Source organism: Bombina bombina, chromosome 8, assembly GCF_027579735.1.
Source record: "Bombina bombina isolate aBomBom1 chromosome 8, aBomBom1.pri, whole genome shotgun sequence".
NCBI lineage: Eukaryota > Metazoa > Chordata > Amphibia > Anura > Bombinatoridae > Bombina > Bombina bombina.
The window spans coordinates 271,347,994-271,364,119 of NC_069506.1; the positions used below are offsets into that span (position 1 = coordinate 271,347,994).

Below are 16,126 nucleotides of genomic sequence, written 5' to 3' on the forward strand. Positions count from 1 at the left end.
TTTCATAGGCCAAAGCTACCTCCTGTCTGCACCTGGAACCCCTATGCACACACCATGGGATGGATGCAATCTTCAGCATAGCTCCTCTCCTATTTGTATCTGTATTATTATATCTTGGGGGTCTACCGATTCCATTTTTCAAAGCTAGCTCCTCTCTGTGTCCAAATATCACTCTTTGGGACAGATTCCATGTTCCAAAGCCCACTCCTGTATGTGTCACCCTGTGAGTTAGTTACAGAGCCATTGACATATATAGGTCACTCCTGTATTTGTCACTGTCACCTTGTGTAGAAGACATAGATTCTATGTCACATATAGATGCCTCCTATCCCAGTGTCACCCAACAGGGAATGACAGACAGAGATCCTCCTTTGTATCTCTATTGTTGTTATCTAATTATCAGATAAGCAGTTAATTCCATCAGAGAGATTCCCTTGTGTAAATCCAATTAACTGGCACCAGGCAATGATGAATAAGTAGTGCTATGTTCATACCGTACTAACAGATCTACTGGATGTGATCTCCAAGAACACACTAGGGGTAGAAAATAATTTAATAACACTCTTGTCCAAATCTGACACGTTGAGTCAACCAAAAGCTCAAAATCTACTTCCAATCCGATTGATATGAATGTTTATTTTTGTGTAGATTTTTGTTGTTGTTACTGTAATAATTTGTGAAGCCTGGCAGCAACCATGTGTTTTGCTGCAGAAACAGAGATTAATTCTACCCATATTATAAAAGTAATGATCGACAAACTAATTGGCCCTCTGGAACTAGATATTAGTTTCATTAAAGGGCACTGCACTTAAAAATTTGATTAACAATAAATAGCAGCTTTTAAACATAAGCGTTACCTAGCAGCCAATAAGCATTATTAGGAAGCAGATATCAACCAATCAGCATTAGCAGGAAGTATGTATCACCTAAATTGGTAGGAAATACATAACTCATACTACTGTGGTGTTAATTTAAATTTAAATAATTCTTACTTAACTTTTATCAGGTTTATTAAAAAAACTGAACTTTCTTTATAGCATTAAAGTAAAAATTACAAAAGAGCAAAGTTATATTCATTAAAACTCCAGAGAGCTGTGTAAAGTGAGAAGCTCTCATATAGTTAATTGTTTTCAATTAATAACATTAAAAAAAAAAGAATTATGATCTAAAATAATTGCTAATCAAATTAATGAGGGCAACCTACTGTGAAATGTACTCCCTAAGTTTATCAGATACATTTATAACTGGAATGTGATCCGATCCCCTATGTTTTAATGGATTTTTTAATATATTATTGACTATTCACTTTCTTTGTATTATTATTTCACTTGTATTATTCCATTGCGTGCTAAAAATTGTATTTCAAGGGATAGTAAATAAAAAGTTTAGTTATACATAGTAAAATACCGTTGCACTATACTTTCATTATTTATTTTGCACCCTTTTCATGTAATCTAGCACTGAAAATTTCCTATTTCTCAGAACTGAAAAAAAACAAGTGCAGAGTTATTAAGGCTAACTCTGCTGCATATATTTTCATAATTGGATTTAACAGATGAGAACATCGAAACAATGCACTTTTTACTAGCATTATGACAGCCGATAGCCCTGTCAGCCATAGGGGCATATCTATCAAATACGATCCGGTTGATTGACACCCCCTGCTAGTGGCCGATTGGCCGCAAATCTGCAGGGGGCAGCATTACACCAGCAGTTCACCAGAACTGCTGGGGCAATGATAAATGCTGAGAGCGTATTCTCTTGGCATTTATCAATGTGCAGCGGACAATTTTCAAAATTCCCTTTAATTTGCCACTCCCTGTGTATCATGTGACAGCCTTTAGCCAATTACAGACTCATATACTTATACACTGTGAACTCTTGCACATGCTCAGCATGAACTGGTACCTCAGAAAATGTGTATATAAAATACTGTTTGCCGTTTCAAGTCATTTGTAAAATGCACGCTTTATTTGACTCGTGAAAGTGTAATTTTGACTTTAGTGTCCCTTTAATCTATAGCAATACAAGAGAAATGTCTTAATTGTCTCTTTAATAATACAGCAAATTAATAATTATGGCCATTTAATTCCGTTTCTTATCAATATATTTTTGTGATTTCTTGGACTAAGCACACTTTTTAGTTCATGTCACGTGATAGAAAAATGGATGTGCACAAGCTTACCTGGATAAATGCATGAGCGGTTCTGCTGGGACTTGTAATATCCCGGCTAAGGGCCTGCATGTTGTCCTGATCCTCGTCTGGATTAAGACTTCCCACCTCCGAAATATTCTGACAACAGATCAAACATAGAAATAGTCAGCGCAGTAATAGTATAGAAGACAAAACAGAGACGAGAGCAACAGTGAGAACACAATGACAAAACTCTATGTTTAAAGGGACATTGTACTAGATTTTTCTTTGCAGAAATGTTTTGTAGATTATCCATGTATATAACCCACCTGGGAGTGTTTTTATAACAATCATCTAGACTCTAGATTACGAGTTTTGAGCGCTATAGGGAAATTAACGACCGCCACAAAAGCGGCGGTATTTCACCTCCCTATAGCGCTGCTATTACAGGTTTTAAAAAAGCAGGCTTGCACAGGTTATATGGTGGCGTTGAGCGCCATACCTCACCCAAATACAAGCGCTGCTTTGACGTGCTCGTACACGATTTCCCCATTGACATCAATGGGGAGAGCCGGCAAAAAAAAAGCCTAACACCTGCAATCGCGGAAACAAAAGCTCCATAACGCAGCCCCATTGATGTCTATGGGGAAAGAAAAAGTTATGCTTAAACCTAACACCCTAACATCAAAACCACGTCTAAACACCCCTAATCTGCTGCCCCTAATATCACCGCCACCTACATTACAGTTATTAACCCCCTAATCTGCTGCCCCCGACATCGCTGCAAACTACATAATGTTATTAACCCCTAATCTGCCGCCCCTAACATCGCCGCCACCTACATTACAAGTTATTAACCCCTAATCTTGCTGCCCCTAACATCGCCGCCACCTACATACATTTATTAACCCCTAAACTGCTGGCCCTAACATCGCCGTCACCTACCTACACTTATTAGCCCCTAATCTGCCGCTTCCAATGTTGCCGCCACTATACTAAAGTTATTAACCCCTAAACCTCTGGCCTCCCACATCAGTAACACTACATAAATATATTAACCCCTAAACCTAACCATAAACCTTAACACCCCCTAACTTAAATATAATTAAAATAAATCTAAATAAAACTTAGTTATTACCTAAATAATTCCTATTTAAAACTAAATACATATTTACCTGTAAAATAAAACCTAAGCTAGCTACAATATAACTAATAGTTATATTGTAGCTATCTTAGGTTTTATTTTTATTTCACAGGTAAGTTTGTATTTATTTTAACTAGGTAGACTAGTTAATAAATAGTTATTAACTATTTACTAGCTACCTAGTTAAAAATAAAAAAAGAATTACTCCTAATCTAATGACCCTATCAAAATAAAAAGCCCCCCCCCCCAAAATAACCCCCCCTAGCCTACACTAAACTGTCAATAGCCCTTAAAAGGGCCTTTTGCGGGGCATTGCCCCAAAGATAACAGCTCTTTTACCTGTAAAAAAAAAATACAAACACCCCCCAACAGTAAAACCCACCACCCACACAACCAAACCCCCCAAATAAAATTCTATCTAAATAAACCTAAGCTAACCATTGCCCTGAAAAGGGCATTTGGATAAGCATTGCCCTTAAAAGGGCATTTAGCTCTTTTACGGTGCCCAAACCCTAAGCTAAAAATAAAACCCACCCAATAAACCCTTAAAAGAACCTAACACTATCCCCCGGCAATCCACTTACAGTTTTCAAAGACTGGACATCCATCCTCATCCAGGCGGCAGAAGTCTTTATCCAAGCGGGCAGAAGTCCTCATCCAATCCGGCAGAAGTCTTCATCCAAGCGGGCAGAAATCCTCATTGAAGCCTGTAGAAGTCTTCATCCAAACGGGCAGAAGTCTTCATCCAGATGGCATCTTCTATCTTCATCCATCCGGCGCAGAGCGGTCCATCTTCAAGACATCGGCGCGGAGCATCATCTTCCGATCGTCTCTGGAAAATGAAGTTCACTTTAAGTGACATCATCCAAGATGGCGTCCCTTACATTCCGATTGACTGATAGAATTCTATCAGCCAATAGGAATTAAAGGGGAAAAAATCATATTGGCTGTTGCAATCAGCCAATAGGATTGAGCTTTCATCCTACTGAAATATTGGATTAGCCAATAGAATGCGAGCACAATCCTATTGGCTGATTGGATCAGCCAATAGGATGAAAGCTCAATCCTATTGGCTGATTGCAACAGCCAATAGGATTTTTTCCCCTTTAATTCCTATTGGCTGATAGAATTCTATCAGCCAAATGGAATGTAAGGGACGCCATCTTGGATGACATCACTTAAAGTTAACTTAATTTTCCAGCGACGATCGGAAGAAGAGGATGCTCCGCGCCGGATGTCTTAAAGATGGACCCACTCCGCGCCAGATGGATGAAGATAGAAGATACCGTCTGGATGAAGACTTCTGCCCGCTTGGATGAAGACTTCTGACGGCTTCGATGAGGACTTCTGCTTGCTTGGATGAAGACTTCTGCTGGCTTGGATGAGGACTTCTGCCCGCTTGGATGGAGACTTCTGCCACCTGGATGAGGATGGATGTCCGGTCTTTGAAAACTGGATGTCGGGGGTTAGTGTTAAGTTTTTTTAAGGGTTTATTGGGTGGGTTTTACTTTTAGCTTAGGGTTTGGGTACCATAAAATAGCTAAATGCCCTTTTAAGGGCAATGCCCATCCAAATGCCCTTTTCAGGGCAATGGTTAGCTAAGGTTTATTTAGATAGAATTTTATTTGGGGGGTTTGGTTGTGTGTGTGGTGGATTTTACTGTTGGGCGTGTTTGTATTTTTGTTTTACAGTTTAGTGTAGGCTAGGGTTTTTTTATTTTAAGGGGGCTTTTATATTTTGATAGGGCTATTAGATTAGGAGTAATTCGTTTTTGTTTTTTTATATAATTTCGTTGTTTAAATTGTGTAATTTAGTGTTTATTTTTTTGTAATTTAGATAATTGTATTTTATTAATTTAATTTATTTTATTTTATTGTAATGTTAGGTTTTAGTGTAAGGCAGGTTAGGTTTTATTTTACAGGTAATTTTTTATTTATTTTAACTAGGTAGCTAGTAGCTAGCAGTTTATGGGTGTTAGTGTACTTTGTAACACTTTAGTTATGAGTTTTATGCTACAGCTTTGTAACGTAAAACTTATAACTACTGACTTTAGATGGTGGTACGAATCTTGTCAGTATAGGGTGTACTGCTCACTTTTTGGCCTCCCAGGCAAACTCGTAATACCGGCGCTATGGGAGTCCCATTGAAAAAATACTTTTTTAAAAGTGTGGTACTGACGTTGCGTGACGGCCGAAAAGGTGTGCGGTACACCTATTCTGACAAGACTTGTAATAGTGGCATTAGGGAAAAAGCAGCGTTATGAAGCATAACAATGCTTTTTCACTCATAACGCAAAACTCGTAATCTAGATGATTGTTATTTGTTTTAGTAACATTGTGCTGATTTTCAGACTCCTAACCAAACCCCAAAGTATTAAATGTATACTGAAGTCTGCAGTTTCCTGCTTTCTCCTGTTTGTTTAATCTGTCTTTTCATATACAGCGTAGGGGGTGTCTGCTTTTCCTGCTTTCTCAGCCCCTTTCACTGGGTGTCCCAGCATAACCTCATCAACAGTGCTAAACTGGGAGCTTCTAAATACATTTTTTAAAGGTTTTATACTGGCTTTTTATATAAGTATCTGTGCATATTCTTCTTTATAGTAGTGTCTATTGCATGCAGTTATATGAAAATTAACATACACTGTCCCTTTAATGGCAGTAAATGTGCAGCAGAACCTTTAGGTTATGATGGGGATCTGGTGACTTGTAAAAAGGCATGAAACTAAAGACTTTATAGGGGACTCTGAAAGATCTGGTAACTACATTTGTGTGAGATTAGTACAGGACTAACAAACTACACTATAGCTTGGGGAGGTCCAGTACAATGACATAGTTATGTTTATGGGTCGGATTGTCTGCAGAGTATGTTGGGGGCACAATAACTAAGCTGCTAAAAGAGCTTACAGGACAGGGAGGGATGCAGACTCTGGGTCAGAATAGCAGACTTGGGAAGCTATGACAGAGCTGTGTGAATGTGACATCAGCAGGGAGGGTGCTTTGCAGATTGGAAAGTGCAGAGTTGTGTAGTAACTGAGCTGTGGTTTGACAACACAAGAAAAGCAGAGATTTGAGCAGAGCAGGGAGTGGAGCTGAGTGTGAGGGAGATGTGGTTCAATAAAGCACATGAGCAGCAGAGTGTTCCAGGTGGGAAGCACACATAGTGCAGATTTGGGGTCAGTACAGGAATACTTGGCAGGGATACTGTGCTAGCTGGAAATGCACTGAGGTTGTGTTCAGTTCAAGAATGCCTGAGCTGACAGTGTATAAATGTATAAGAGGTGGGCACGTCAGGTAAATCAGAGGTAACGAGTCCATAACCCCATAGTAGAGTGCAGTGTAGTGAGGGGGGAGGTAGTGAGTGAGCTGCAGTGTTCAGTGGGGGAGGAGATCTCAGATGAGTAAACAGAGGAATGTGCTCAGGAAGCAGCTCCTCAGGCAGACTTCCTGCCACATGTCCAAGGCTGTTGAGACATCCTTAGTTTTACTATATATAGACACTAAGAACCTGTTTGTGTCACCGTCACACACACCGAACACTGCAACAAAGGGGGACAACCTCTCTCATGGGGATACAACACAATTCAATACAATCTAAATCTATTCATACAGTGTAGTCTCACTCACAGGGGGTCAAACCTTCTCACAGGTGAAAATCCATTTATGGGGGTTTACATGTATTCATATAGTGCAGTCTCACACATAAACAGGAAGTCTCATAGGTTTGTAGTCTCACTTACTGGGGTATATCTATTCAGAGGGACAGTCTCACTTATATATATTCTAATGAGGGAAGCCTTACTCACAGGGGCAGATTTATTCATAAGAACAATTGCACTAATAGAATGGCTATGGTCTGGAGAGCAGTCACAGGTTAAATCTATTCACAGAAGGCGCTCTCAGACATCTCACTCATAGGCAGCAACTCATGGAGAAGTCACACTCACAGGCAAATTATTAATTTGAGGATGTCTTATACACAAAGGGGTCAATTCTATTTACAAGTCTCACTCACAGGGATCACTCTCACCTAGAAAAGACAAATGTAACTACGGGGACTGTCATAGCATGGCAGTCTTACTGACAATCAGCCAGTGCAGCAATGAACAACTGGAAGCATAGGAATGAGACAGACCGCAGCACAGAAATGTGAGAGTATAAATGTATGAGAGATTGGGGAGAGAGAAATGAGAGAGTATAAATGTATGAGAGATTGGGGAGAGAGAAATGAGAGGGTATAAATGTATAAGAGATTGGGGAGAGAGAAATGAGAGAGTATAAATGTATGAGAGATTGGGGAGAGAGAAATGAGAGAGTATAAATGTATGAGAGATTGGGCAGAGAGAAATGAGAGAGTATAAATGTATGAGAGATTGGGGAGAGAGAAATGTGAGAGTATAAATGTATGAGAGATTGGGGATAGAGAAATGTGAGAGTATAAATGTATGAGAGATTGGGGAGAGAGAAATGAGAGGGTATAAATGTATGAGAGATTGGGGAGAGAGAAATTAGATGGTATAAATGTATGAGAGATTGGGGAGAGAGAAATGTGAGAGTATAAATGTATGAGAGATTGGGGATAGAGAAATGTGAGAGTATAAATGTATGAGAGATTGGGGAGAGAGAAATGTGAGGGTATAAATGTATGAGAGATTGGGGAGAGAGAAATGAGAGGGTATAAATGTATAAGAGATTGGGGAGAGAGAAATGAGAGGGTATAAATGTATGAGAGATTGGGGAGAGAGAAATGAGAGGGTATAAATGTATAAGAGATTGGGGAGAGAGAAATGAGAGGGTATAAATGTATGAGAGATTGGGGAGAGAGAAATGAGAGGGTATAAATGTATAAGAGATTGGGGAGAGAGAAATGAGAGAGTATAAATGTATAAGAGATTGGGGAGAGAGAAATGAGAGAGTATAAATGTATTAGAGATTGGGGAGAGAGAAATCTGAGAGTATAAATGTATGAGAGATTGGGCAGAGAGAAATGAGAGAGTATAAATGTATGAGAGATTGGGGAGAGAGAAATGAGAGAGTATAAATGTATAAGAGATTGGGGAGAGAGAAATGAGAGGGTATAAATGTATAAGAGATTGGGGAGAGAGAAATGTGACAGTATAAATGTATGAGAGATTGGGGAGAGAGAAATGAGAGAGTATAAATGTATAAGAGATTGGGGAGAGAGAAATGAGAGGGTATAAATGTATAAGAGATTGGGGAGAGAGAAATGAGAGAGTATAAATGTATGAGAGATTGGGGAGAGAGAAATGTGAGAGTATAAATGTATGAGAGATTGGGGAGAGAGAAATGTGAGAGTATAAATGTATGAGAGATTGGGGAGAGAGAAATGTGAGAGTATAAATGTATGAGAGATTGGGGAGAGAGAAATGTGAGGGTATAAATGTATGAGAGATTGGGGAGAGAGAAATGAGAGGGTATAAATGTATAAGAGATTGGGGAGAGAGAAATGAGAGGGTATAAATGTATGAGAGATTGGGGAGAGAGAAATGAGAGGGTATAAATGTATAAGAGATTGGGGAGAGAGAAATGAGAGGGTATAAATGTATAAGAGATTGGGGAGAGAGAAATGAGAGGGTATAAATGTATAAGAGATTGGGGAGAGAGAAATGAGAGAGTATAAATGTATGAGAGATTGGGGAGAGAGAAATGTGAGAGTATAAATGTATGAGAGATTGGGCAGAGAGAAATGAGAGAGTATAAATGTATGAGAGATTGGGGAGAGAGAAATGAGAGAGTATAAATGTATAAGAGATTGGGGAGAGAGAAATGAGAGGGTATAAATGTATAAGAGATTGGGGAGAGAGAAATGAGAGAGTATAAATGTATGAGAGATTGGGGAGAGAGAAATGAGAGGGTATAAATGTATGAGAGATTGGGGAGAGAGAAATGAGAGGGTATAAATGTATAAGAGATTGGGGAGAGAGAAATGAGAGGGTATAAATGTATAAGAGATTGGGGAGAGAGAAATGAGAGGGTATAAATGTATAAGAGATTGGGGAGAGAGAAATGAGAGAGTATAAATGTATGAGAGATTGGGGAGAGAGAAATGTGAGAGTATAAATGTATGAGAGATTGGGCAGAGAGAAATGAGAGAGTATAAATGTATGAGAGATTGGGGAGAGAGAAATGAGAGAGTATAAATGTATAAGAGATTGGGGAGAGAGAAATGAGAGGGTATAAATGTATAAGAGATTGGGGAGAGAGAAATGAGAGAGTATAAATGTATGAGAGATTGGGCAGAGAGAAATGAGAGAGTATAAATGTATGAGAGATTGGGGAGAGAGAAATGAGAGAGCATAAATGTATGAGAGAAATGAGATGTTATAAATGTATGAGAGATTGGGGAGAGAGAAATGAGAGAGCATAAATGTATGAGAGAAATGAGAGAGTATAAATGTATGAGAGATTGGGGAGATAGAAATGAGAGAGCATAAATGTATGAGAGATTGGGGGGAGAGAAATGAGACGGTATAAATGTATGAGAGATTGGGGAGAGAGAAATTAGATGGTATAAATGTATGAGAGATTGGGGAGAGAGAAATGAGAGGGTATAAATGTATAAGAGATTGGGGGGAGAGAAATGAGAGGGTATAAATGTATACGAGATTGGGGAGAGAGAAATGAGAGGGTATAAATGTATGAGAGATTGGGGAGAGAGAAATGAGAGGGTATAAATGTATGAGGGATTGGGGAGAGAGAAATGAGAGGGTATAAATGTATAAGAGATTGGGGAGAGAGAAATGAGAGGGTATAAATGTATGAGAGATTGGGGAGAGAGAAATGAGAGGGTATAAATGTATGAGAGATTGGGGAGAGAGAAATGAGAGAGTATAAATGTATCAGAGATTGGGGAGAGAGAAATGAGAGGGTATAAATGTATGAGAGATTGGGGAGAGAGAAATGAGAGGGTATAAATGTATAAGAGATTGGGGAGAGAGAAATGAGAGGGTATAAATGTATGAGAGATTGGGGAGAGAGAAATGAGAGGGTATAAATGTATGAGAGATTGGGGAGAGAGAAATGAGAGGGTATAAATGTACGAGACATTGGGGAGAGAGAGAAATGAGAGGGTATAAATGTATAAGAGATTGGGGAGAGAGAAATGAGAGGGTATAAATGTATGAGAGATTGGGGAGAGAGAAATGAGAGGGTATAAATGTATGAGAGTTTGGGGAGAGAGAAATGAGAGGGTATACATGTATGAGAGTTTGGGGAGAGAGAAATGATACGGTATAAATTTATGAGAGATTGGGGAGAGAGAGAAATGAGATGGTATAAATGTATGAGAGATTGGGGAGAGAGAAATGAGAGGGTATAAATTTATGAGAGATTAGAGAGGGAGAAATGAGAGAGTAAAAATATATGAGAGATTGGGGAGAGAGAAATGAGATGGTATAAATGTATAAGAGGTTGGGGAGAGAGAAAATGAGAGGGTATAAATATATGAGAGAAATGAGAGAATATACATGTATGAGAGATTGGGGTGAGAGAAATGAGAGAGTATAAATGTATGAGAGATTGGGGAGAGAAATGAGAAAGTATAAATGTATAAGAGATTGGGGTGAGAGAAATGAGAGGGTATAAATGTATGAGAGATTGTGGAGAGAGAGAGAGAGAGAGAGAGAGAGAGAGAGATGAGAGGGTATACATGTATGAGAGATAGGGGAGAGAGAGAAATGAGAGGGTATAAATGTATGAGATATTTGGGAGAGAGAGAAATGAGAGTGTATAAATGTATGAGAGATTGGGGAGAGAGAGAAATGAGAGGGTATAAATGTATGAGATATTTGGGAGAGAGAGAAATGAGAGTGTATAAATGTATGAGAGATTGGTGAGAGAGAGAAATGAGAGAGTATAAATGTATGAGAGATTGGGGAGAGAGAAATGAGACAGTATAAATGTATGAGAGATTGGGGAGAGAGAAATGAGAGGGTATAAATGTATGAGAGATTGGGAAGAGATAAATTAGAGAGTATAAATGTATGAGAGACCGGGGAGAGAGAAATGAGATGGTATAAATGTATGAGATATTGGGGAGAGAGAAATGAGAGAGTATAAATATATGAGAGAAATGAGAGAGTATAAATGTATGAGAGATTGGGGAGAGAGAAATGAGAGAGTATAAATATATGAGAGAAATGAGAGAATATACATGAAAGAGAGATTAGGGAGTGAGAAATGAGAGAGTATGAATGTATGAGAGATTGGGGAGAGATAAATGAGAATGTATAAATGTATGAGATTGGGGAGAGAGAAATGAGATAGTATAGATGTATGAGAGATTGGGGGGAGAGAAATGAGATATTGTATGAGGGATTGGAGAGAGAGAAATGATACAGTATAAATTTATGAGAGATTGGGGAGAGAGAGAAATGAGAGGGTATAAATGTATGAGAGATTAGAGAGGGAGAAATGAGAGAGTAAAAATATATGAGAGATTGGGGAGAGAGAAAAAAGAAAGTATAAATGTATGAGAGGTTGGGGAGAGAGAAATGAGATGGTATAAATGTATGAGAGATTGGGGAGAGAGAAAATGAGAGAGTATAAATGTATGAGAGATTGGGGAGAGAGAAATGTGAGAGTATAAATGTATGAGAGATTGGGGAGAGAGAAAATGAGAGGGTATAAATGTATGAGAGATTGGGGAGAGAGAAATGAAAGGGTATAAATGTATGAGAGATTAGAGAGGGAGAAATGAGAGGGTATAAATATATGAGAGATTGGGGAGAGAGAAAAAAGAAAGTATAAATGTATGAGAGGTTGGGGAGAGAGAAATGAGATGGTATAAATGTATGAGAGATTGGGGAGAGAGAAAATGAGAGGGTATAAATATATGAGAGAAATGAGAGAATATACATGTATGAGAGATTGGGGAGAGAGAAATGAGAGAGTATAAATTAATAAGAGATTGGGGTGAGAGAAATGAGAGGGTATAAATGTATGATAGATTGTGGAGGGAGAGAGAGAGAGAGAGAGAGAGAGAGAGAGAGAGAGAGAGAGAGAGAGAGAGAGAGAGAGAGAGAGAGAGAAATGAGAGGGTATAAATGTATGAGAGATTGGGGATAGAGAGAAATGAGAGGGTATAAATGTATGAGAAATTTGGGAGAGAGAGAAATGAGAGGGTATAAATGTATGAGAGATTGGGGATAGAGAGAAATGAGAGGGTATAAATGTATGAGAAATTTGGGAGAGAGAGAAATGAGAGTGTATAAATGTATGAGAGATTGGAGAGAGAGAGAAGTGATACAGTATAAACATATGAGAGATTGGGGAGAGAGAGAAATGAGAGAGTATAAATGTATGAGAGATTGGGGAGAGAGAAATGAGAGAGTATAAATGTATGAGAGATTGAGGAGAGAGAAATGAGAGAGTATAAATATATGAGAGAAATGAGAGAGTATAAATGTATGAGAGATTGGGGAGAGAGAAATGAGAAAGTATAAATATATTGTTTCTCAATGTCGAATACACTCTGGGAGCATAACAATACAAACCACATATGTATGTGTATGTATATATATATATATATATATATATATATATATATACATACACACAATCACGTACACAGTGTGTGTATGTGTGTGTATATATATATGAGAGAAATGAGAGAATATACATGAAAGAGAGATTGGGGAGTGAGAAATGAGAGCGTATGAATGTATAAGAGATTGGGGAGAGAGAAATGTGGGTATAAATGTATGAGAGATTGGGGAGAGAGAAATGAGGGTATAAATGTATGAGAGATTGGGGAGAGAGAAATGGGGGTATAAATGTATGAGAGATTGGGGAGAGAGAAATGAGAGAGTATAAATGTATGAGAGTTTGGGGAGAGAGCAATGAGCGGGTATACATGTACGAGAGATTGGGGAGAGAGAAGTGAGATGGTATAAATGTATGAGAGATTGGGGAGAGAGAAATGAGAGGGTATAAATGTATGAGAGATTGGGGAGAGAGAAATGAGAGAATATAAATGAATGAGAGTTTGGGGAGAGAGAAATGAGAGGGTATAAATGTATTAGAGAAATGGAAGAATATACATGTATGAGTGATTGGGGAGAGAAAAATGAGAGGGTATACATATATGAGAGATTGGGGAGAGAGAAATGAGAGGTTATAAATGTACTAGAGATTGGGGAGAGAGAGAGAAATGAGAGGGTATAAATGTATAAGAGATTATGGAGAAAGAAATGAGAGGGTATAAATGTACTAGAGATTGGGGAGAGAGAGAAATGAAAGGGTATAAATGTATGAGTGATTGGGGAGAGAGAAATGAGAGGGTATAAATGTATGAGAGATTGGGGAGAGAGAAATGAGAGGGTATAAATGTATGAGAGATTATGGAGAGAGAAATGAGAGAATATAAATGTAAGTGATTGGGGAGAGAGAAATGAGAGGGTATAAATGTACGAGACATTGGGGAGAGAGAGAAATGAGAGGGTATAAATGTATGAGAGATTGGGGAGAGAGAAAATGAGAGGGTATAAATGTATGAGAGATTGGGGAGAGAGAAATGAGAGGGTATAAATGTATGAGAGATTGGGAAGAGAGATGAGAAAGTATAAATGTATGAGAGATTGGGGAGACAGAAATGAGAGGGTATAAATGTATGAGAGATTGGGGAGAGAGAAATGAGAGAGTATAAATGTATGAGAGTTTGGGGAGAGAGAAATGAGAGGGTATAAAATGTACGAGAGATTGGGGAGAGAGAAATCATAGGAATAATCCTTTATTTGTAAGGAGGGAGTGAGAGCAAAGCTGTCTGTAATTTAGAAGTATGGGGGTGTGAGGAGGAAGAGAGATGCTCAATTTAGAGGGGGGCAAGGAATCACAAATACAGGCAATTATGTGCCAGCCTGTAATTACCAGCTAATTATAGTGTGAGCCATGACTGGATAATATTTGCTGTCAGTATATGTCCTCACTTTGGGGATGGCACGTGAACTCCTTACATTCTGCACACACTGATTTTTTTATTTTACTTAATCCTGAATTTTGCAGGAAATGGTGTTCCATATTAAACAATTGCTCTATGATTTAATCCTACTCACAAATGAGAAAGTCAGCAGACTAGAAAGGAAGATGCAGGTTGAAATTGACATCAGAAAATCTAGTAGTTATTAAGTCCTGACAAAAGTGAGGACTGGGTTACTAAGCTTGAGAATTTAGTCACTAAGTACAACAATGAGCTATTAGCTTTCAAGAATAAGAAGTTAACCACTGTAGAGATTGACTACCGTGAAAAAAGAATTTACAAATGGTTATACGGCAAAGATGACAGTTTTAGGACCATTAGACCTAGACGTAGGAACCTCATGATTAGGACACAGATGGACACTGTAGACACCAGCGGATGGGATTCCTCCGAAGGGGATTTAGTAAACACACAGACTGAAAACAGGGACACACGTATAGGAATCACCACTAGATTGGCAAATAAGACACCTTTGACACAGTCAAAGAACGGGGATGGCTCCACATCAGATGAGGGGGGCACAAAGAAAAAACTCAACCCCAAAAAACTTCTGATAGAGTATTTAATTTGAGTACAATACCATTATCTGACAATGAAACCAGCCTTCTCAATAGGGGATTATCTTTTATCCCAACACCTAAAAATGACAATTTTCAGACCATGGTAGACATCTATAGGTTTCAGAGACAGTTAAACATTAAAGAATATTTCAAGGATGGCAAACTTGTTTCCAACACTAGTAGATTCAAGCCTCTTTCTAAATTTGACCCACAGACCACGAGTCCTTCTATTAAAAGTTTCTCTAGACTCCTTAGTAATGACTGTGAAGTAAAGTCCTGTGAACGCACTTATTCTAATTTGACGGAGTGTGAACATAAGGCATTCGAATAATTGGCCAATGATCACACTATAGTCATACGCCCAGCCGATAAAGACTATAGTGATTATAGATTAGAAGCTATCAGACAATTGTCTGACCCATGCACTTACCGAAAATTACCCACCAATACCACTAGAGTATTTAAGGCATCAATTGATCAAACTCTTACATTGCTTTACAACTGAATATCATTACTCAACAAAAATGTAATTACATGACTACAGGTTTTCCATAGGTATCTATTCTGTATTTACTTCCGAAGGTACATTAGAGTCTTATCAATCCCCCTGGCAGACCTATTGTATTTGCCAGGGGATCGATTTTTTTCAGGCATTGCAGAGTATATTGATTGTCACCTTCAACCAGTTATACAGAATTCTTTTTCTTACCTACAAGATTCAACAACCATGATCCATAAGCTACAACAACACATGACATTACAGGCAAGTGATATCTTGGTTACTATGGATGTAGACAGTATCTACACGGTCATTCCACATGTGGGTGGGCTGGAGACTATCAGATCCATAGTAACTGATTCAAGTGACTACACTGGCCCACCTTTGGAGTTTTTGATTGAACTCATGGAACATTGTCTTACAAAAAATTATTTCAGATTTGAAAGATATTTTTACCTCTAGTTGTCAGGTACGACCATGGGGTCAAACATGGTCCCGACTTATGCGAACCTGTCAATGCTTGGGTATGAGTTTAACATCATGAACCATTACTACATCCCCACATCACCTTTTATACTCGATACATTGACGACTTGTTCTTAATATGGACTGGGACAGCTAATCAATTAGAGCAGTGGGTATATGAACTTAAAGGGACACTGAACCCAAATTTTTTATTTTGTGATTCAGATAGAGCAGGAACTTTTAAGCAACTTTCTAATTTACTCCTATTATCAAATTTTCTTCATTCTCTTGCTAACTTTTTTTTAATTGCAAGAATGTAAGTTTAGATGCCG

The 16,126-nt window shown here is 38.4% G+C and overlaps 1 protein-coding gene across 23 annotated transcripts in view; it reads right to left on the minus strand.

Moving 5' to 3' along the window:
• PHLDB1 (pleckstrin homology like domain family B member 1) overlaps positions 1-16,126 on the minus strand; it is a 258,964-nt gene that overhangs the window by 214,265 nt on the left and 28,573 nt on the right. For all 23 annotated transcript variants that reach the window (XM_053691324.1, XM_053691314.1, XM_053691310.1 and 20 more), the window contains exon 2: positions 2,186-2,293. In XM_053691324.1, coding sequence (XP_053547299.1) covers positions 2,186-2,245 — 60 coding nt within the window. In that variant the 5' untranslated portion in view covers positions 2,246-2,293. The remainder of the gene's footprint in view (positions 1-2,185; positions 2,294-16,126) is intronic.